This window comes from Scomber japonicus, chromosome 1 (genome assembly GCF_027409825.1).
Source record: "Scomber japonicus isolate fScoJap1 chromosome 1, fScoJap1.pri, whole genome shotgun sequence".
Classification (NCBI taxonomy): domain Eukaryota; kingdom Metazoa; phylum Chordata; class Actinopteri; order Scombriformes; family Scombridae; genus Scomber; species Scomber japonicus.
The window spans coordinates 42,245,173-42,266,426 of NC_070578.1; the positions used below are offsets into that span (position 1 = coordinate 42,245,173).

The window sequence follows — 21,254 nt, forward strand, 5'->3', positions numbered from 1 at the left end:
GGCTGTTTGTCCTCCACTGATGAGCTGAATAAAACTGATGGAAGAGGAAAAACTACACAGACACACTTACATGTTCAGATTTCTAGACTTTCTGTAGGATCCACTCACTGATTTCATTTGTTGTTTGTTCATTCAGGAGCTCGTACTGCAAAGTGTCGACGTAAACTCAAGTCTAACCTGGAGAAGAAGTTCCAGTGTCTGTTTGAGGGGATCGCTAAAGCAGGAAACCCAACCCTTCTGAATCAGATCTACACACCGCTCTACATCACAGAGGGAGGGACTGCAGAGGTCAATGATGAACATGAGGTCAGACAGATTGAAACAGCATCCAGGAAACCAGACAGACCAGAAACAACAATCAGACAAGAAGACATCTTTAAAGCTTCACCTGGAAGAGATGAACCAATCAGAACAGTGATGACAAAGGGAGTGGCTGGCATTGGGAAAACAGTCTTAACACAGAAGTTCACTCTGGACTGGGCTGAAGACAAAGCCAACCAGGACATACACTTCACATTTCCATTCACTTTCAGAGAGCTGAATGGGCTGAAAGAGAAAAAGTACAGCTTGGTGGAACTTGTTCATCACTTCTTTACTGAAACCAAAAAAGCAGGAATCTGCAGGTTTGAAGAGTTCCAGGTTGTGTTCATCTTTGACGGTCTGGATGAGTGTCGACTTCTTCTGGACTTCCACAACACTGAGATCCTGACTGATGTTACAGAGTCCACGTCAGTGGATGTGCTGCTGACAAACCTCATCAGGGGGAAACTGCTTCCCTCTGCTCGCCTCTGGATAACCACACGACCTGCAGCAGCCAATCAGATCCCTCCTGAGTGTGTCGGCATGGTGACAGAGGTCAGAGGGTTCACTGACCCACAGAAGGAGGAGTACTTCAGGAAGAGATTCAGAGATGAGGAGCAAGCCAGCACCATCATCTCCCACATCAAGACATCACGAAGCCTCCACATCATGTGCCACATCCCAGTCTTCTGCTGGATCACTGCTACAGTTCTGGAGGATGTGTTAAAAAGCAGAGAGAGAGGAGAGCTGCCCAAGACCCTGACTGACATGTACATCCACTTCCTGGTGCTTCAGTCCAAACTGAAGAACATCAAGTATGATGGAGGAGCTGAGACAGATCCACACTGGAGTCCAGTCAGCAGGAAGATGATTAAGTCTCTGGGAAAACTGGCTTTTGAGCAGCTGCAGAAAGGCAACCTAATCTTCTATGAATCAGACCTGACAGAGTGTGGCATCGATATCAGAGCAGCCTCAGTGTGCTCAGGAGTGTTCACACAGGTCTTTAAAGAGGAGAGAGGCCTGTACCAGGACAAGGTGTTCTGCTTCGTCCATCTGAGTGTTCAAGAGTTTCTGGCTGCTCTTCATGTCCATCTGACATTCATCAAGTCTGGAGTCAATCTGCTGGCAGAAGAACAAACAACATCCAGGTGGTCTAAAGTGTTCAGAGACAAATCAACACGTTTCTACCAGAGTGCTGTGGACGAGGCCTTAAAGAGTCCAAATGGACACCTGGACTTGTTCCTCCGCTTCCTCCTGGGTCTTTCACTGCAGACCAATCAGACTCTCCTACGAGGTCTGCTGACACAGACAGGAAGTAGCTCAAAGACCAATCAGAAAACAGTCAAGTACATCAAGAAGAAGATCAGTGAGAATGTGTCTGCAGAGAGAAGCATCAGTCTGTTCCACTGTCTGAATGAACTGAATGATCGTTCTCTAGTGGAGGAGATCCAACGGTACCTGAGATCAGGAAGTCTCTCCACAGATAAACTGTCTCCTGCTCAGTGGTCAGCTCTGGTCTTCATCTTACTGTCATCAGAAAACGATCTGGACGTGTTTGACCTGAAGAAATACTCTGCTTCAGAGGAGGCTCTTCTGAGGCTGCTGCCAGTGGTCAAAGCCTCCAACAAAGCTCTGTAGGTTGGCACAGAACTATAGACTGAGCAAGGGGGTGATGGGGGGCTTCTTGAGCTAAAGATGCAAATGTTTTTAAAATAACTTTTTGTAAATTCCCTAAGGTTTCAAGGTTAGTAAAGTCATCAGAATATTTTATATTTTTATATTTTTGGCCTTTTTTTAAGTGGCAGGAGTGTTATAATTTCAGAGTGATGAAAACAGATACAGAACAAATTACATACAACCCCACATTTACATCATCTGGCTTCTTCCCTGCACAGAACTATTTATATTTATATTAACATCATTTAAAGATTCTATATGTAAGAATTATGAAGAATGATCTTTTTTTATTGCCAATGAATGAACAGGTTGTCATGGAATTAAAAAAATTAGATCTTCCCTGACTTTTTGGGTATATCAGCCTGTGGACTGATTTCTATGTGTTAGACTCAGACACAAAATCCAACAGATGTGATGTTTTTTGGTGCTCCTTGATGCCTCGCCTCTGTCCCACTGACATCAACAAACCAGCAGCATCTAACACAACAACAACAGTCCAATCTGAGTAGAAACAACCTGCAGATATTAGCTCTCCAGCTAATGAGACAGCTCGCTGCCACCATCAACCACAACACATTTCACAACAAAACACCCCCACAATGACAAGTCTTCACCTCCTGAGAACTAACAGCTGAAACATTATTTCCTCAACAAAGGAGCAGAAAACAAGCTTCAGGGTGAAAGCAGAACATAGTTAACCATGTTTGTTTTTTCTGTTGCTAGTCAAAAGGAAGTAATAAGCACACATTAAAAACACACAGCCTTCTGCTCCCTGACCACTGTGTGCTCAGCATACTGGTGTTTATGGTTGGTAAACAAGGTTTGCAGTTCATGGTTCAGGTTTGGATGGTTGATTAATGTATAATGTTTCAGGTTGGCCAGACTAGCAGGAGCCTCTTTGTGTTGTAACACAACATTAGAGATCTTTTGTTTTATTATCTGAATCGTAAGTGAGGAAAAAACATCACATACAGTCGGTTGGTTCTTATGGAGTGTGAGCAACTCACTTAATGGTCACCACTGTCATTAATGAGAAGGAATTTCTGATTCCTATATATGAACCTGTTATCTTTGCTCAAAGAAGAAAATTAATGCCATTATTTTATTTTGTTCTGCTGATTCTTCTTCAGGTTGAGTGGCTGTAACCTCTCAGAGAGAAGCTGTGCAGCTCTGTCCTCAGTTCTCAGCTCCCAGTCCTCTAGTCTGAGAGATCTGGACCTGAGTAACAACAACCTGCAGAATTCAGGAATGAAGCAGCTTTCTGCTGGACTGGAGAGTTCACACTGTGGACTGGAAACTCTCAGGTTATTTTTATTACTGTGTATATGAAGTGATATTTTGTCTCTTCTCTTGCCAAAGTAAAAACAGAATGGCATCAGATTAAACTCTGAGCTTCAGCAGTTGTGCTTTCTCTCCTTCTACTAACCTAAAATGTATCTGAATGACACGAACATACAGCAGGGGGTGCTGAGTGTAAACATAAAGGCCTGAAGGGGAAAAATATTTTTGAGTTGAGAATGTTTTTAAGCTCATTAGATGAACTCTTGTATGTGTTCAGTCTGTCAGGATGTCTGATCACAGAGGAAGGCTGTGCTTCTCTGGCCTCAGCTCTGAGTGCCAACCCCTCCCATCTGAGAGAGCTGGACCTGAGTAACAACAACCTGCAGAATTCAGGAGTGGAGCAGCTTTCTGTTGGACTGGAGAGTCCACACTGTGGACTGGAAGCTCTCAGGTCCTTCTTATGACTACGTATTTGAAATAATATTTTGGCTTCACTTTAGTTTATAGTATACATTTCTTGCCAACATGTGAGTTACATCTACATGTATGTAGATATATGTTCTGTTATCTAATCTTCAATGTAGACTCAGTGTGCATAATGTCGTGAAAATCTAGTATAATCGAATTAATAACAGAAAATATACCACATAGGATTGCTGTCATGTCCTTTACATGCAGGTGAACATACAAAGTATATTTTTTGCTCAGGAAATGTTGCACATGATTGTGTTTGCATTTTACATTATTTGGAAAATATTACAAATAAAATGTTACTGACAAATATAGATATGAAATGTTTATTGAGTTGAGAACTGTTGTGTGTGTTCAGTCTGTCAGGATGTCTGATCACAGAGGAAGGCTGTGCTTCTCTGGCCTCAGCTCTGAGGTGCAACCCCTCCCATCTGAGAGAGCTGGACCTGAGCTACAATCATCCAGGAGACTCAGGAGAGAAGCTTCTGTCTGCTGGACTGGAGGATCCACACTGGAGACTGGACACTCTCAGGTATGGACAGACATGTGGACACTCTCAGGTATGGACAGACAGGTGGACACTCTCAGGTATGGACAGACAGATGGACACTCTCAGATATGGACAGACAGATGGACACTCTCAGGTATGACCAGACAGGCGGACACTCTCAGGTATGGACAGACAGGTTGACACTCTCAGGTATGGACAGACATGTGGACACTCTCAGGTATGGACAGACAGATGGACACTCTCAGATATGGACAGACAGATGGACACTTTCAGGTATGGACAGACATGTGGACACTCTCAGGTATGGACAGACAGGTGGACACTCAGGTATGGACAGACAGGTGGACACACTCAGGTATGGACAGACAGGTGGACACTCTCAGGTATAGACAGATGGACTCTCTCAGGTATAGACAAATAGGTAATTTTCTCTGTCAGAGCTGATCACAGATCTCAACTGAATCTTTGACTTTTTCTTCTTTCTGACTGAAGTTTGCTGTAAATGTTGAAAGTTAAACCTGATTAGATTCTATTACGGTTTCAGCCTGCAGCCTGCTGGAGTCCGATGGTTGACACCAGGTCTGAGGAAGTGTAAGTGTGCTTTTATCTTTATTTTTTATTTTATTGTGGAAAAAAACAAGAATTAAAAATAAACACAAATAAACAGGGGGGACAAGAAGCATAAAGTCAACATTCAGACTAACAACCAGAACAGAACAAAATAAAAATTAAAAATAAAAGAACTCAATAAATAAAAAGTCATAACATTAAATATCTGTATAGTTATACAGACACAGACTGTGTGTGTTTCTCTGTGTGTGTGTGTGTGTGTGTGTGTTTGTGTCTGTCTGTGTGTGTGTGTGTGTGTGCGTGTGTGTGTCAGTGACATCCTACTGAGGATGAAGATGATGTCATCATCAAACAGATGATCGATCAATAACTGCAGCTGTATTGTGTCTCGTTCTCTCCATCAGATGCCTGTGAACTGGAACTGGATCCAAACGCAATGAACAGAGAACTCAAACTGTCTGATAACAACAGGAAGGTGACACGTGTGGAGGAGTATCAGTCATATCCTGATCGTCCAGACAGATTTGATGTCTGTCCTCAGCTGCTGTGTAGAAATGTTCTGACTGGTCGCTGTTACTGGGAGGTCGAGTTAAGAGGACATGTTTCTGTATCAGTGAGTTACAGAAGAATCAGCAGGAAAGGACGCAGAGCTGATTGTGTGTTTGGAAGGAATGATCAGGCCTGGAGTCTGAAGTGCTCTGATGATGGTTACTCTGTCTGGCATAATAAGAGAGGAACATCCATCTCCTCCTCCTCCTCCTCCTCCTCCTCCTCCTCCTCCTCCTCCTCCTCTGTCTCTAACAGAGTAGCAGTGTATGTGGACTGTCCTGCTGGCACTCTGTCCTTCTACAGAGTCTCCTCTGACACGCTGATCCACCTCCACACCTTCAACACCACATTCACTGAACCTCTGTATGCTGGGTTTGGGTTTGGATTTGGGTCCTTGTCATCTGATTCCTCAGTCTCTCTGGTTCCTCTGTAGGAGGGAGAGTCTCTCTGGTTCCTCTGTAGGAGGGAGAGTCTCTCTGTGTCCTCTGTAGGAGGGAGAGTCTCTCTGGTTCCTCTGTAGGAGGGAGAGTCTCTGGTTCCTCTGTAGGAGGGAGAGTCTCTCCTGTGGACAGAAACTCTGCTGACTGAAGATCAGCTGCTGAAATCAAACATCACACACACTCTGCACTGTGAAGCAGATCTGTCTCAGACTCAGATTTTTCCCTCTAAACTTCTCACATGGTTTCATTTCAATAAATGTTCAAATGATCCAATATTTCAGCAAAAATCAAAGATTAGAGAAAAAGTCAAAAAACTGAAAACACATTTGTGTATCAGAACTTTGTTTTTTCTTCTTTCCTCTCCCATTAATCATTTATCAATACTTAACTACATCACTATAATACTGCAGTACTTTTACTGTAATACTGCATACTACATCACTATAATACTGCAGTACTTTTACTGTAATACTGCATACTACATCACTATAATACTGCAGTACTTTTACTATAATACTGCATACTACATCACTATAATACTGCAGTACTTTTACTGTGGGTGTATTTTGTGTTTAATTGTTCTTTTTTGTGTTAAAATATGCTCTATTAATGTGTGTGTGTGTGTGTGTGTGTGTGTGTGTGTGTGTGTGTGTGTGTATATATGTATACAGAAGGTAATTGGTGGATTGACTTCCAGACCTGGTAGATGATTGGCTGGTGATCCATATCACCACGCATCAGAAGTCCTAGAACCTCTCTGTGGTGATGGCTCAATGTGTAAAATATAAGAGCTGAAGTATTGTTTTTAGTTTGAGGACGACTTGCTATGTGTAAAGATGACACATAGGACTGAGTATGAACTCCTACAGCAGCACCTGAAGTCTTTTCATTAATGATGTAAAGGCTCCAATATCCCTTATAGATGTGTATCTTGAATAAGTATGATGTATTTTTATATTCCTCCTTAACATGCAGTAAGTAATTAATGGTTATATTTCTTAAATTTAGCCTATTTTTCAGTTTAAGTTTTCATTCATATTTTCTACTTATATTTTTGATGTTTTGATTAGTACTGAGTAATAGTTTTTATTTGTACGCATTTATTCATGTTTTGAATTACACACAACTGCAAAACACAGGCAAGTGTTAATTAGAAATGTTTTCCATGCTCACATTACATTTATAACTGATTTCAAATACCTTATGTTAATCATTAGTATATCTGTATAATCATCATCATGATGTTTGATAAGTGTATAAATTTGAGAGTAACAGAAAATCTCCTCCTCTGCTGACTGAAGATCAGCTTTTTGAGGTTTTTTTGAGTGTTTTTATGGTTCTCACATGTATTTTAGCTCACAATCATCAATAAATCTATTCATGGCATAATTGTTGAAAGCATCCTCACTTTACTGAAACAATGAATAATACAAGCTTTTAAAATACAACACATTGTTAAAGGTGAAACCAAAAAGCAGTGTGTAGTCGGCTCACATTTCAGATGTCTATGAGTTGTTAACAGCTCCACCAAATACTGATTCTTCCCTCTAAACTTCTCACATGCTTTCATTTCAATAAATGTTCAAATGATCCAATATTTCAGCAAAAATCAAAGATTAGAGAAAAAGTCCAAAAACTTGTAACCACTTGAAATGAGATTAGCCAATTGTTAAGTTAATAGTTACATAAATATGACACACATAGGCCCGATAAGGAGGATGGTAAGCAAAACACAAATGCTAAATAGCGGGAATAAAAATGTATATTTATTACACAAAATAATAAATAATGAAATAATTGAATAAACCAAGATTTTCCCCTTTTTTTCTTTTAGATGTGAACTTGGATTCACTTAAGAAAATAAAATGGATCAACTGAAGTATATCACTTTGCTTGCTGTGTTTCAATTTCAATAGTACATTTTCAGTTCGGTATTAAATCAAAGTAATAAAAAGAATGAAATTAAAGTGTCCACCTTTACAGTTTGTTCTTTAGGTAGTGTCAAAATCAGTTTCCTTTATCATCCTTCTGTATTCACTCTTTAGTTAATTGTCTTTCTTTTCTTTGCAAGTCCAGTTCTGTAAAGTCAGTATGTCTCCTCGTTTGTTTTAGTCAGTAAGTCAGATTCAGTTTAGTTAGGGGCCCCTTTTTGGTCTTTTATTAATGCAACAACAACATTAATGATTTAATTGTAATGAATATCTGTGAAACATAAGTAAATATAAGTTAAATATGATTTTATGTATGAATGTATACAAAAAATGAATGGAAATTGAACTATAGCATGTAATTTGTCTAATGTTAAGAATAATCAACTATAAACAAATTAATTAAAACAACAGAATTAAATATATGTTAAATGTATGGGGGTTATATGTTTATTAAGGAAACCAGTCTACAAAGGTTTATTGTGTTAATAGGAAAAGTTAAGTTTTATTGTGTCTTAAAAAAATTAATTAAAAAGCAGAGCTGTGAGTTGAAAGATAGAAACGTGATGATAAACAGTGTTTGTAGAGTTTCATAGATTTAATTTAGTAAAGTAATTAATTGTGTTTATGACCTGTCGTACTGGTCAGGTTTGTGTTCCTGTTAGAAGTTGTGTGGAGATTTTCCCGCAGTGTGTGAGAGACAGTACACACTTACGGACACTAGATGGCGGTAAATCCCAAGAAGTGTTTCCAGTGAGGAGAAGTCTTCTTCTTCTGCAGCTGAGTGGAAAGGAAGCTAATTTTTTCTGCCTCTGGTATAGGTGGGTTAATAATCACCTAAAGAGTATGCATTTGTGTCATGAATAGTTAAGAAATAAGTAGTTATGCTCTGTAAAATTGTATACTTGCTCACTATACTTTTGTGAAACAGAATAAAACCTGCAGCCGAGTGGAAAGGAAGCTAATGTTGTCTGCTTCTGTGTTCATATATACAGCGACCGCCATCGATTCAGCGGCAGCCGGGTTTCCAACCACTCCTCCTAACTTCCATCAAGTTAGGGGGGGGGGGGGGGGGGAGGGCAACAGTTACACTGCAGGTTCCGATGTTACTCACAAAATATAACAGAAGAAGGTATGATGCGTTATTATTCTCTAAACTGTCATTTTATTGAGAATTAAAATCTCCACCTTGAACAGTTATAAACAAACATACTGTCCTCATACACATGCACCTGTTATAATAATGAAGACGGAAACGTACATTCATTTCAGTCATTTATGTTTATTATACAATGAGAGAAACAAAGTCTTTAGTACTAGACAAAGCCTTTGGTGCTTGAACTCTATGAGGAAATCCTCCCAGAACAGCTGCAAAAAAATAGGTTCCTGAAGTTCAGACACTGGTGGTGGTGATTGCTGATGAGTCAGATGAGAAGATGGTAGAGTTAAAGGTGGACTGCTGTGACTGGGCAGAGATTAGGAAATGGGGGGACACACACGTAACTGCTGTAAGTCAGACTGAAGCAGAGAGAAAGAGAAGCATATTTAAAAAGACTGCGACTAGATGACAGGGTAACTATGAAGTGGCATTTCATATCATTCAATCCCTGAATGAACTTTGGCTAAGCTTCATTTGCCTCATTTTACACACATTCACCTGCTGATCACGTTTATCCAGCAGCACACTTTCATTGTTTTGCAGTCTTTTCTAGTCTCAGCTCTAGTCTGGCATGCAGCTCCACTTTCCCTTCTTCACCCAGTCTCTGCAGTATCAGTATTCCCATCACTTCATCAGCCACCACCAGTGTCTGGACTCCATATCATTTCTATTCATATGATAAACACTATTCATCTTGCTGTTTTTGTGTTGTTGGAATATAATGCAATACAATGCACAAACAATAAAACTATGATCAGACCTTGTGATTCAACTGATAAAGATTTCTAGTATCTGTTAATGTTTGACTTCAATTGTTCCAAAGTTCAGAGCTGTTGTTCTGTGATCAGATTTCCTTAAAGAAGACTTCAGATTAAAGATGAACACAGAGAGTTTAGACTGTTTGTGAATTAACAGACCTTAAAAACCTCCTGCTCTGAGTTACATGTTTATTCTTCTTCTGGTTGGTGTTCTGGTTCAAGCTACTGATATATTTCACCTTCACTCATCGGCTTCATTAATCTAAAGGTAACGTAGCAGACCGTTTTCACCATGTTTGTGTCAGCAGGTGTTAAAATGATCTGATAGCTATAGTGATGTGTTATGTTGCTTTGTTTACTGCACTGGTGAAATGAACAAAAACAGAAGGAATAAGAAAAACTTGCTGATAATAGATAATATTAGAAACATCTGTACAATAAAATTCACATCGGGACATCAATCATCATGAACCTAAAAAAATAAAAAACATTACTTCAGAAGTTTGTATTTATTACTAGACTGTACTTTTCTAGTCAGTCACAGCTTGATGATAATGTACATTGACATTAATATTATTATTGTACTGCCCATTGTTCCACCTGTGCTAAGCTGGCAATATGTAAACTCTTAGACTGATAATACTATAACATTAGTTATATGAGCATAAACATGTAATTGACAGTATGTACATGACATAATATAAAGATTTGGGTCATTTCCAAGTGGTGCACCACCCTACTCAATGAAAACTGGGGGTGAAATGGTTTGGGTACGACGACATTCATTCTACAAAACTTTAGCTAAATACAATGATTAAGAAAATATGCAGTGAATGTGACCTTTTTTTATAAAATGAACTCAAAATGTTTGTTTTTGCAAAATGGGTTTTTGAAGTCAGTAATTGTGTGTTCCATTTATTTAATTGGTCAATAAGTTTTGTGGCAGTATCAAAGGACATTATTACAGTTATAACTACTAATCCACAGTTACAACAGTCCACAGTCCAACAAAAAGAGTTTGTTTCACAGGTGGGATGGTTAGTGATTAACAGATTATAAAACAAATAAAATAATAAACTTAAAACAAAGTCACAGAAATACTGTTAAAAACATCTTTTAATTCATGATATTCAGTTATTTAACCAGACCAAGAGCACAACTGTAACTACAACCATAAATATAGCGAGGTAAAAATATGATGATGTATATGTAAGTATTTGTTACAGTGAAAAAGGTTAGAAGCCAATGGAATAGCAATAAAACAGTATCTAAGTGCTATGTTTTAAAGGTGGATCATGAGTTAACCTTAATGAGTGCTTTATGAAAACAGATTAAATGTATTCACAAAAATAAATAAAATTTCACATTACTGTGAAAAAAAGGATGGATGACTCTTTACCATTTCACTTGTTGGGCAATGGTTACAGGTTCGGCTGTCTACAATAATTCATGATTATTAAACTTGTGTACAGCTTTAGAGTAATAAAGTAATCGTCAATGTTGTGATTACAGTTGTATGGATCAAAATGTGATAGTGTGAGAGGCAGGGGGTGAACAACTGTCATCACTGTCCTGGTAGTGCAGAGAAGAGGCTCAACAGTTCTGCAATGTTCTAGTCCTCCTGTTGGAGCATGGTTGAATGCTGGTTACAGGTTTGACCATCAGCAGAATTCTCTGAAAGAGAACAATGGAGAAGTGGGGTTCTGGTTTTGATACCCTGTGTCCATGAGTGTAGTTAACACCTGGGTTTGAACAACCAAGGACTATGGGAAGATGAGTTTCTTAAAGACTCCCTTTGTAAGAATCTTGAAACATGAGGTCATCCACTACGACCCAGCACACTTAACTGTGCTCCATCATAATAACAAAATATTATATAACATAAAATTGTTCATCGTTTAATTTCTCTTCATACCTGATCAGCATTCAGCTCAATTTATTACTTCTTCCTTCTCCTCCTCCTGATTTTTGTCCTTTCTATCTCTACTGATTACTGAGTCCTCCACAGATGGCGGGCGCCATCTATTGGATATCATGCAAACATGCAACATGAACTGTATGTATCGGCTGCAATTTCTCTGTGTGTTTCCTCTGCAGGTGAAGGTAGAATGACTCTGTGACAGGATGTGGATCTGAATTCACCTGGTCAGTACTTTCATATCTTGTTCCATGTAGCTGACTCCATCACCAGATCATCTCCATTTAATCTGAGATGTGTCTCCATACTGACAAATGAAAAGTCATACAGTCAAACATTCAAAACGTTATTAAACTATAAGTTGTTACTTTGGCTCCATCTGGTGGTGTAATGAATAATGACAGGATGTTAGACAGCAGTGCAGACCTGTGTGATGTGCAGCTGGTTGTAATGAATGAGCATGTTGTTGTGTTTGTGTGAAGGTGTTTCTCTGCTATGGATCAGTGTGAGGACAGAGAGGAGGGAGTCCCTCCCTCTAAAAGCTCTCTGTGTGGGGAACATGACAGCCAGACCAAAGCTCAGAGGTGAGATGAGGATCTCTAACTGTCCATCACTGTTCTCCACTCACATCACTCCACCATCATTATTCACACTCACTGTCACATCTGACACTCAACTACTGAATAATAAGTCACAATAACTCAGAATGAACTACTAACTTTGTGAGTTAACAAAGAGACTCTTTGATTTGTTAATTGTTTATTTGTATCAGGATGCAGCAGCAGAGAGCAGACTCTCCTGAACCCAGCTGTGTGTCCATGAAGAGTGACTGGTCTATGGGTCACCTTATTGACATTAAAGATGGACAACCTCCTGATGGAAGGTAAGAATTTAAAAGTGAAGTTTGTTATTATCTGACTCTCCTGAGAAGAGGAATCAATATATAGTTTCAGTAGTGACATCACAGTGTACACATGTGCAACAGTTACATGTCAAAGAGTTCAGTGTTATAAGACACCAACATGGTCACTATATCAATATGTGTGTGTAACTTTGAAAACATCACATCAATAATCAGAGCAGCAGCTAGCTTGGATGTATCTGTCTTGAGCTAACTTCAAAGATGGACCCTGCTGAGCAAAGGTCAGAATATTGATCTCAGGATTGATAAACTGACTGAACAGATTTATAACTGATAGAAAGGATTGTTAGACACAAGAATGTTTTTCATTTATGGAAGAAGAGAAAAAAATCTAAAGTTGCTCATTAAAGACAAATCAATGAAGGAAAGAAAAGGAGATACAATGCACATTATGTATACATTTCCTTTTCATGTCAGTGTTAATTGTGTCATAATTATTTGAAATAATAAGTCACAATAACTCAGAATGAACTACTAACTTTGTGAGTTAACAAAGAGCTCAACCACTGATTAGTCAACTAATCAACTAAGATGAGACAGCATCTTTCATCAGATGACATTTTGATGAACAGGAGAACGTTTCTGATCCACTGTCTTCTTACTGATTTTCATTCTGCTTCTAAAACTTCAGCTGCTGACAGTCTGCTCAAAATTCATCTTTTTAAACTCTTTGATTTGTTTGTTTATTAGTATCAGGATGCAGCAGCAGAGAGCAGACTCTCCTGAACCCAGCTGTGTGTCCATGAAGAGTGACTGGTCTATGGGTCACCTTATTGACATTAAAGATGGACAACCTGTTGATGGAAGGTAAGAATTTAAAAGTGAAGTTTGTTATTATCTGAGTCTCCTGAGAAGAGGAATCAATATATAGTTTCAGCAGTGACATCACAGTGTTCACCTGTGCAACCGTCACATGTCAAAGAGTTAAGTGTTATAAGACACCAACATGGTCACTATATCAGTATGTGTGTAACTTTCAAAACATACATCCATCAATTGTCTGCCGCTTATCCGAGTCTATTTTGGCATCATGACAGAACATCTTTTTTTTTAAGTCATTAAATGTCCAGTAATCAGAGCAGCATTTACAGGAGTTCATTTAGTCATCATGACAGAACATCTTTAATAAGCTGTGTGCAGATTTGAGTCATTAAATGTCCTTAAACGTGATGTTTTCTCCAGAGTTCAGCAGCAGAGCTCAGAGGTTCCCAGTGATCAGTCTGCACAGCAGCATCAAACACAGCTGGACTCCATATTTATGGTGTGTATGTACTAACAAACTTTTTACTATTAAAGAGAAAGTTTTCAGATTTTCAATCAGAAATGTATCATTACAATGTGGGTAGTGCATGCAAACAACAATGTTTAACTTCCCTCCATTTTGCCTGCACCCAAAGTACCCAACTCAGTTACTGGCAAAAATCGTCATCTGGCGATATTCGGAGATGTGCATTAGACGGTTATGTTTCCCCATTTTCTGTTGTGGCGCCCTCAAGGACAGTACATTTGTGGGTCTTTCAAAACACCTACCATGTGGGGAAAACCAGACCAGACTAAAATGTCAGCATATCAGCACATTAGAAACAACACTTGTTTCATGATACAAGGCTGAATATTACACTGTGGAAACAGATACTACAGAGTGTGGCGGAAGAAGAAGAGAGAAAGAACACTACTCTGCAACAAACGTTGTAGTTTGGTAAACCTGACTGTTTTCTGACAGAATATAGAATGGTGACTGTGTTGATTAGATGAGCCACGAGGCAATGCATTCTGGTTGTTGTAGCATTTCTCCTTAAGAGTAGTATGGAAAATGTAAAACCTTTATTTCAAAAATAATGGCACATTTCAACTATATAGGTGATCTAGTTTTTATAAAACATCATATTCACAGCTGTGATTTTTTCCTTTGGCTACATCAACAGCAGATGAAATACTAAAGTACCATTCAGGTCCTAACAGTGTCCATGCTGCTCTGTTTAGACCAGCAGGCCTTCAGACTGACACATGAATCACATGTTGTGTTCTACCAGTTTAAATGAAATGTTCACTTTATCTTTCTGTTCCAGCTGCTGGAGGAGAACATCCTCACTTTTGTGAAGAATGAGCTGAAGAGAGTCCAGAGGGGTCTGAGTCCAGATGACCCAGAATGCTTAGAGAGTCAGAGTGAGGATGGGGAGGTGTTGGACGGTGAGGAGGAAGAGCAGAGGAGGAGCAGCAGAGAGGCATTTCTGAAGATCACAGTGCACTTCCTGAGGAGAATGAAGCAGGAGGAGCTGGCTGAGCGTCTGCAGAGCAGTAAGAGGATTTTAACAGATTTAACATGATGGAGAGGAAATGGAGGCAACATGGAAGAGGTTTATATTTCAAACTCTGCTGTTAATATGCTGCACACATCTGCATGAGATCAGAGGCTGTTTGTCCTCCACTGATGAGCTGAATAAAACTGATGGAGGAGGAAAAACTACACTGACACACTTACATGTTCAGATTTCTAGATTTTCTGTAGGATCCACTCACTGATTTCATTTGTTGTTTGTTTATTCAGGAGCTGGTGCTGCAAAGTGTCGACGTAAACTCAAGTCTAACCTGGAGACGAAGTTCCAGTGTCTGTTTGAGGGGATCGCTAAAGCAGGAAACCCAACCCTTCTGAATCAGATCTACACACCGCTCTACATCACAGAGGGAGGGACTGCAGAGGTCAATGATGAACATGAGGTCAGACAGATTGAAACAGCATCCAGGAAACCAGACAGACCAGAAACAACAATCAGACAAGAAGACATCTTTAAAGCCTCACCTGGAAGAGATGAACCAATCAGAACAGTGATGACAAAGGGAGTGGCTGGCATTGGGAAAACAGTCTTAACACAGAAGTTCACTCTGGACTGGGCTGAAGACAAAGCCAACCAGGACATACACTTCACATTTCCATTCACTTTCAGAGAGCTGAATGTGGTGAAAGAGAAAAAGTACAGCTTGGTGGAACTTGTTCATCACTTCTTTTCTGAAACCAAAGAAGCAGGAATCTGCAGGTTTGAAGAGTTCCAGGTTGTGTTCATCTTTGACGGTCTGGATGAGTGTCGACTTCCTCTGGACTTCCACAACAATGAGATCCTGACTGACGTTACAGAGTCCACATCAGTGGATGTGCTGCTGACAAACCTCATCAGGGGGAAACTGCTTCCCTCTGCTCGCCTCTGGATAACCACACGACCTGCAGCAGCCAATCAGATCCCTCCTGAGTGTGTCACCATGGTGACAGAGATCAGAGGGTTCACTGACCCACAGAAGGAGGAGTACTTCAGGAAGAGATTCAGAGATGAGGAGCAGACCAGCACCATCATCTCCCACATCAAGACATCACGAAGCGTCCACATCATGTGCCACATCCCAGTCTTCTGCTGGATCACTGCTACAGTTCTGGAGGGTGTGTTGAAAAGCAGAGAGGGAGGAGAGCTGCCCAAGACCCTGACTGAGATGTACATCCACTTCCTGGTGCTTCAGTCCAAACTGAAGAACATCAAGTATGATGGAGGCGCTGAGACAGATCCACACTGGAGTCCAGAGAGCAGGAAGATGATTGAGGCTCTGGGAAAACTGGCTTTTGAGCAGCTGCAGAAAGGCAACCTGATCTTCTATGAATCAGACCTGACAGAGTGTGGCATCGATATCAGAGCAGCCTCAGTGTACTCAGGAGTGTTCACACAGGTCTTTAAAGAGGAGAGAGGGCTGTACCAGGACAAGGTGTTCTGCTTCATCCATCTGAGTGTTCAGGAGTTTCTGGCTGCTCTTCATGTCCATCTGACATTCATCAAGTCTGGAGTCAATCTGCTGGCAGAAGAACAAAAAACATCCTGGGGGTCTGAAGCGCTTACAGACAAACCTGAACCAACACGTTTCTACCAGAGTGCTGTGAACGAGGCCTTAAAGAGTCCAAATGGACACCTGGACTTGTTCCTCCGCTTCCTCCTGGGTCTTTCACTGCAGACCAATCAGACTCTCCTACGAGGTCTGCTGACACAGACAGGAAGTATCTCACAGACCAATCAGAAAACAGTCAAGTACATCAAGAAGAAGATCAGTGAGAATGTGTCTGCAGAGAGAAGCATCAATCTGTTCCACTGTCTGAATGAACTGAATGATCGTTCTCTAGTGGAGGAGATCCAACAGTACCTGAGATCAGGAAGTCTCTCCACAGATAAACTGTCTCCTGCTCAGTGGTCAGCTCTGGTCTTCATCTTACTGTCATCAGAAAAAGATCTGAACGTGTTTGAACTGAAGAAATACTCTGCTTCAGAGGAGGCTCTTCTGAGGCTGCTGCCAGTGGTCAAAGCCTCCAACAAAGCTCTGTAGGTGCAAACAGAAAAGGAAGAAAGGAGAACAGAGTGACCAGGAGTAGATCAGATAAAGAACCATAAGACAATAATAATATGCCTGTGTTGTTCATCTGGCTCTGCTCTAATATTCAGTTCAGAGTACCACATTTACTCATTGTTGGGTATCAATTATTTGCATTTAGAGCAGCCTAGATTATGGATAGATTTGAATACACCACATTTGTCAGTTTAACATTTATATTGTGATTTCTATTCTAGCAGATTATAACAAAAATGGGTTTCAAGATTAGTAATGCTATTTACACCAAATCCCTACCCTACCTGTGTTATGTAATTTAAAAAATAATAGATATTGGAATAGTATCAGACCACTATGGCCTAATTTTAAGTGGATCACTAAATGGCTGTTGGTGTCACTGATGAGAAGGATTTTTTACTCTGCAGTCAAATAGTGATGATGGAGTGCGAGCACACCTGCGATTGCAAGCAATAGGATGCTAACTGTGGGTCACAGGAATTTCTGATTCCAATATATACTGTAGAACCTTTAACCTTTGCTCAAAGAAGAATATTAATGATTGCAATTGTTTCCATTTGTTCTGCTGATTCTTCTTCAGGTTGAGTGGCTGCAACCTCTCAGAGAGAAGCTGTGCAGCTCTGTCCTCAGTTCTCAGCTCCCAGTCCTCCAGTCTGAGAGATCTGGACCTGAGTAACAACAACCTGCAGGATTCAGGAGTGAAGCGTCTCTCTGCTGGACTGGAGAGTCCGCACTGCGGACTGGAAACTCTCAGGTCATAATAGTACTGCATATTTAAAGTAATATTACTGCCACCCCCAGTTTCTAGTTTACATGAAAATTAACTGTTATGTGTGTTCAGTCTGTCAGGATGTGTGATCACAGAGGAAGGCTGTGCTTCTCTGGCCTCAGCTCTGAGCTCCAACCCCTCCCATCTGAGAGAGCTGGACCTGAGCTACAATCATCCAGGAAACTCAGGAGAGAAGCTGTCTGCTGGACTGAAGGATCCACACTGGAGACTGGACACTCTCAGGTATGGACAGACAGATGGACACTCTCAGGTATGGACAGACAGGTGGACACTCTGACTAACTGAGGGACTCTGGTTCATGTTTAATGGTGTATATGAGTGAAGGTGTATGAAGCTGATTGTGTCTTTGTCACTTCCTCCAGGTTGGACCATGGTGGACCGGAGAGACTGAAACTTGATGTGAGGAAATGTGAGTGTGTTTTCAGTTTGAAAATTTTGAGAAAAATATGTAAAAGAAGAGAAAAAAGTTCAAAATGACAGAAAATGTGTTTTGGCAGAAATGAGCGTGGCCTCAACTTACATTTATCTGTAACCAATTAATCCATGAAACAGAAATCTTCTTCTGTTCATCACAGTTCAGGATCTAAAAGAGAAATGTTTTATAAATATACACATGGTGCTACCTGCTCCAAAATGTCCCTCATGTCTCTCCTGCAGATAAAGTTCATTCATTCATACTGACTTCAGCTGTTTGGAGCATTTGGACTAAAATGTGTTTGTAACAGACGACAGTTTGAGATGAAAATAACAGACTTGATGTGCAAAGACTTTCACTTTACACCAAACTCAATTAAAAAACACTGACTTAAGTTTGAATTTGGTTAAAAAAAAAATTCCCACTTGATCTAAAGCTGTCACATCTCATGGGCTTCCTCGGTCATGGAGTGAGTCAATTGTTATGGAGATGGTTTAAGTTTGAATCGTTTAATTTTGGTAATTGTGAGTAAAGTTGTTAAATCAACAGATGATAAACTGCAGCTGTATTGTGTCTCATTCTCTCCATCAGATGCCTGTGAACTGGAACTGGACACAAACACAACACACAAAAATCTCAAACTGTCTGACAACAACAGGAAGGTGTCATGTGTGGAAGACGATCAGTCATATCCTGATCATCCAGACAGATTTGACTCCTGTCCTCAGCTGCTGTGTAGAAATGATCTGACTGGTCGCTGTTACTGGGAGGTCGAGTGGAGAGGAACAGTTTTTACATCAGTGACTTACAGAGGAATCAAAAGGAGAGGAGGCAGATATGACTGTGAGTTTGGAAGGAATGATCAGTCCTGGAGTCTGGACTGCTCTGATGATGGTTGTTACTCTGTCTGGCAGAATAACAAAAAAACATCCATCTCCTCCTCCTCCACTACCTCCTCATCTGTCTCTAACAGAGTAGCAGTGTATGTGGACTGTCCTGCTGGCACTCTGTCCTTCTACAGAGTCTCCTCTGACACATTGATCCACCTCCACACCTTCAACACCACATTCACTCAGCCTCTGTATGCTGGATTTGGAGTCTGGTCTGGTTCCTCAGTCTCTCTGTGTCCTCTGTAGGAGGGAGAGTCTCTCTGTGTCCTCTGTAGGAGGGAGAGTCTCTCCTGTGGACAGAAACTCTGCTGACTGAAGATCAGCTGCTGAAATCAAACATCACACACACTCTGCACTGTGAAGCAGATCTGTCTCAGACTCAAACACTCCTTTCCTTCTACGAGATTCATTGATTAGTCTCAGTTGACTCCGCTGTTGTTATTGTCAGGATCCAATGAGCAACATGCAGCTCTATTCATGTTTTAATCAAATAACATCTGTCCAGCTGTGGAACCCACAGTGTTTTTGTGTTTCTCACAGTATTTTATCTCACCATTATCAATAAAACATATTCATGACATAATTGTTGAAAGCATCCTCACTTTACTAACACAATGAATAATATAACAAGCTTTTAAAATACAACACATTGTTTAAGATGAAACCAAAAAGCAGTGTAGTCGGCTCACATTTCAGATGTCTGAGTTGTTAACAGCTCCACCAAATAGTGACTTTTCCCTCTAAACTTCTGACATCCTTTCATTTCAATAAATGTTCAAATGATCCAATATTTCAGCAAGAATGAAAGATTAGAGAAAAAGGTCAAAAACTGTAAACAGGTTACATCTAATCCTGCCCCTACACCAGGAGAGGCATTAAAATCATGGTTGTACCCTTCTATTTGAACAGTAAAGGTGCTTAAATGAAGTCATCTAATAAACTTAATTGAAATTAAAGAACACGTTTGTTCTTCAACACAAATGTTTGACAGTCCAACAGAAATGGTGTGTTGATGCCATTTTCCCCTCAGATAAGTCCTTAACAGTGTTATAAATCAACTTTATTCTTCAATGAATTCAAATAAAACGTATCATGAGTTTCCACTGCAGCAGTTAACAGCCCCCCAATGAAAGATCCTGAAACAAACTGGCCCATGGTTAAACCTGGTTGCTGACCCCTGATGTAAGGTATTAAAGACATCAAACTAGAAATACAACATTCACAACACAAACTAACATCTGTGAATGTTGGCAGTGAAAATTTGTTCAGATTCTTCAAACTGCAAAACGAGCTGTAAACACAATATCTGACACATCATCATAAATATTATATTACATTATACTAGCTCCACCTTAACTCTCCCCTTCTTCTGATCAAAGCTGAGATAAAACATAAAGAAAAAAGCTAGTAAACAGTAACAATAAACTACAATTGAGTAAAACATTGTAATTAATCTTCAGTTCTCCAGGGTCGAACACCAGACTCAAAGACACATGTTATGGAAGAAATTAGAAAATCTGAAGCTAAAAATAAACTCAGAGATTTCAGATGTTCTTGTTATGGATAAAAAAGCATCACAGTCAAGTTGAATCAAGCTGCTGTGTGATGTTTTTGGTCAGAGATACTAACAGCAGCTGATGATGCTGAGCTGATCTTTAGCTCATTAGATGTTCAGATAGTAGAAGTACATCTACAGGTTAGACTGGTTTTGACTTCAGTTACAGTCAGATATGGTAAACTGCAAAAACAAAGTCATAGTGACGCTTCTTTTAAGAGATCTTTGCACCTTCCTGATACAGCAGAAGCTCACAGAGCAGAGAGGCAGAAACAAGCAGCAGAGGAGAAACAGGGAGAAAAATATTTCTAAAAAGAGTTAATATAGCATCTGAAAAACAAAACCTGCCTGGTCGTGATTTACTTAAAAAGCACCTTCAATAAGCCACAGAGGTTTTGGTGAGTTTTGACCAAATTAATTACACTTTTATTTGTGTTATTTATATTTAACACTAGCGACCAGCTGATAATATAACAGTATGAAGAAAGCCTTAAGTACAACATATTTAGCAGTTAATGTATTTTGTTTATTAAGGAAACTAGTTTATATGTTTATTGTGTTAGAAGAAGCTGAGTTGAACAGTGTAACAAAATGTGATGATGAACATTGTTTGTAGAGTTTAATTAATTTAATTTAGTAATTTAGTAATTAATTTGTTTTATGACCTGTCGTACTGGTCAGGCTTGTGTTCCTGTTAGAAGTTGTGTGGAGATTTTCCCGCAGTGTGTGAGAGACAGTACACA

At 39.9% G+C, this 21,254-nt stretch overlaps 2 protein-coding genes and 1 long non-coding RNA gene across 3 annotated transcripts in view; 2 read left to right on the plus strand and 1 right to left on the minus strand.

Annotated features, from left to right (window-relative positions):
• The window catches only part of LOC128371968 (stonustoxin subunit beta-like), a 185,420-nt gene that overhangs the window by 117,349 nt on the left and 46,817 nt on the right, over positions 1-21,254 (plus strand). Inside the window, exons 3-4 of the mRNA XM_053332409.1 lie at positions 3,108-3,281; positions 17,703-17,873. Of these exons, the coding sequence (XP_053188384.1) occupies positions 3,226-3,281; positions 17,703-17,873 (227 nt within the window). The 5' untranslated portion in view covers positions 3,108-3,225. The remainder of the gene's footprint in view (positions 1-3,107; positions 3,282-17,702; positions 17,874-21,254) is intronic.
• Positions 5,584-6,399, minus strand: LOC128359864 (uncharacterized). Its single transcript, XR_008321467.1, has 3 exons — positions 6,324-6,399; positions 5,936-6,152; positions 5,584-5,806 (listed from the first exon to the last, which is right to left on the minus strand). It is a non-coding gene; the product is annotated as an uncharacterized LOC128359864 (long non-coding RNA).
• LOC128360799 (stonustoxin subunit beta-like) lies at positions 17,997-19,343 on the plus strand (the record flags this gene model as incomplete). The annotated part of the gene is made up of 2 exons (XM_053321309.1): positions 17,997-18,060; positions 18,658-19,343. Coding segments are annotated over 2 exons (609 nt in total), but the record flags the coding sequence as incomplete, so codon positions are not given.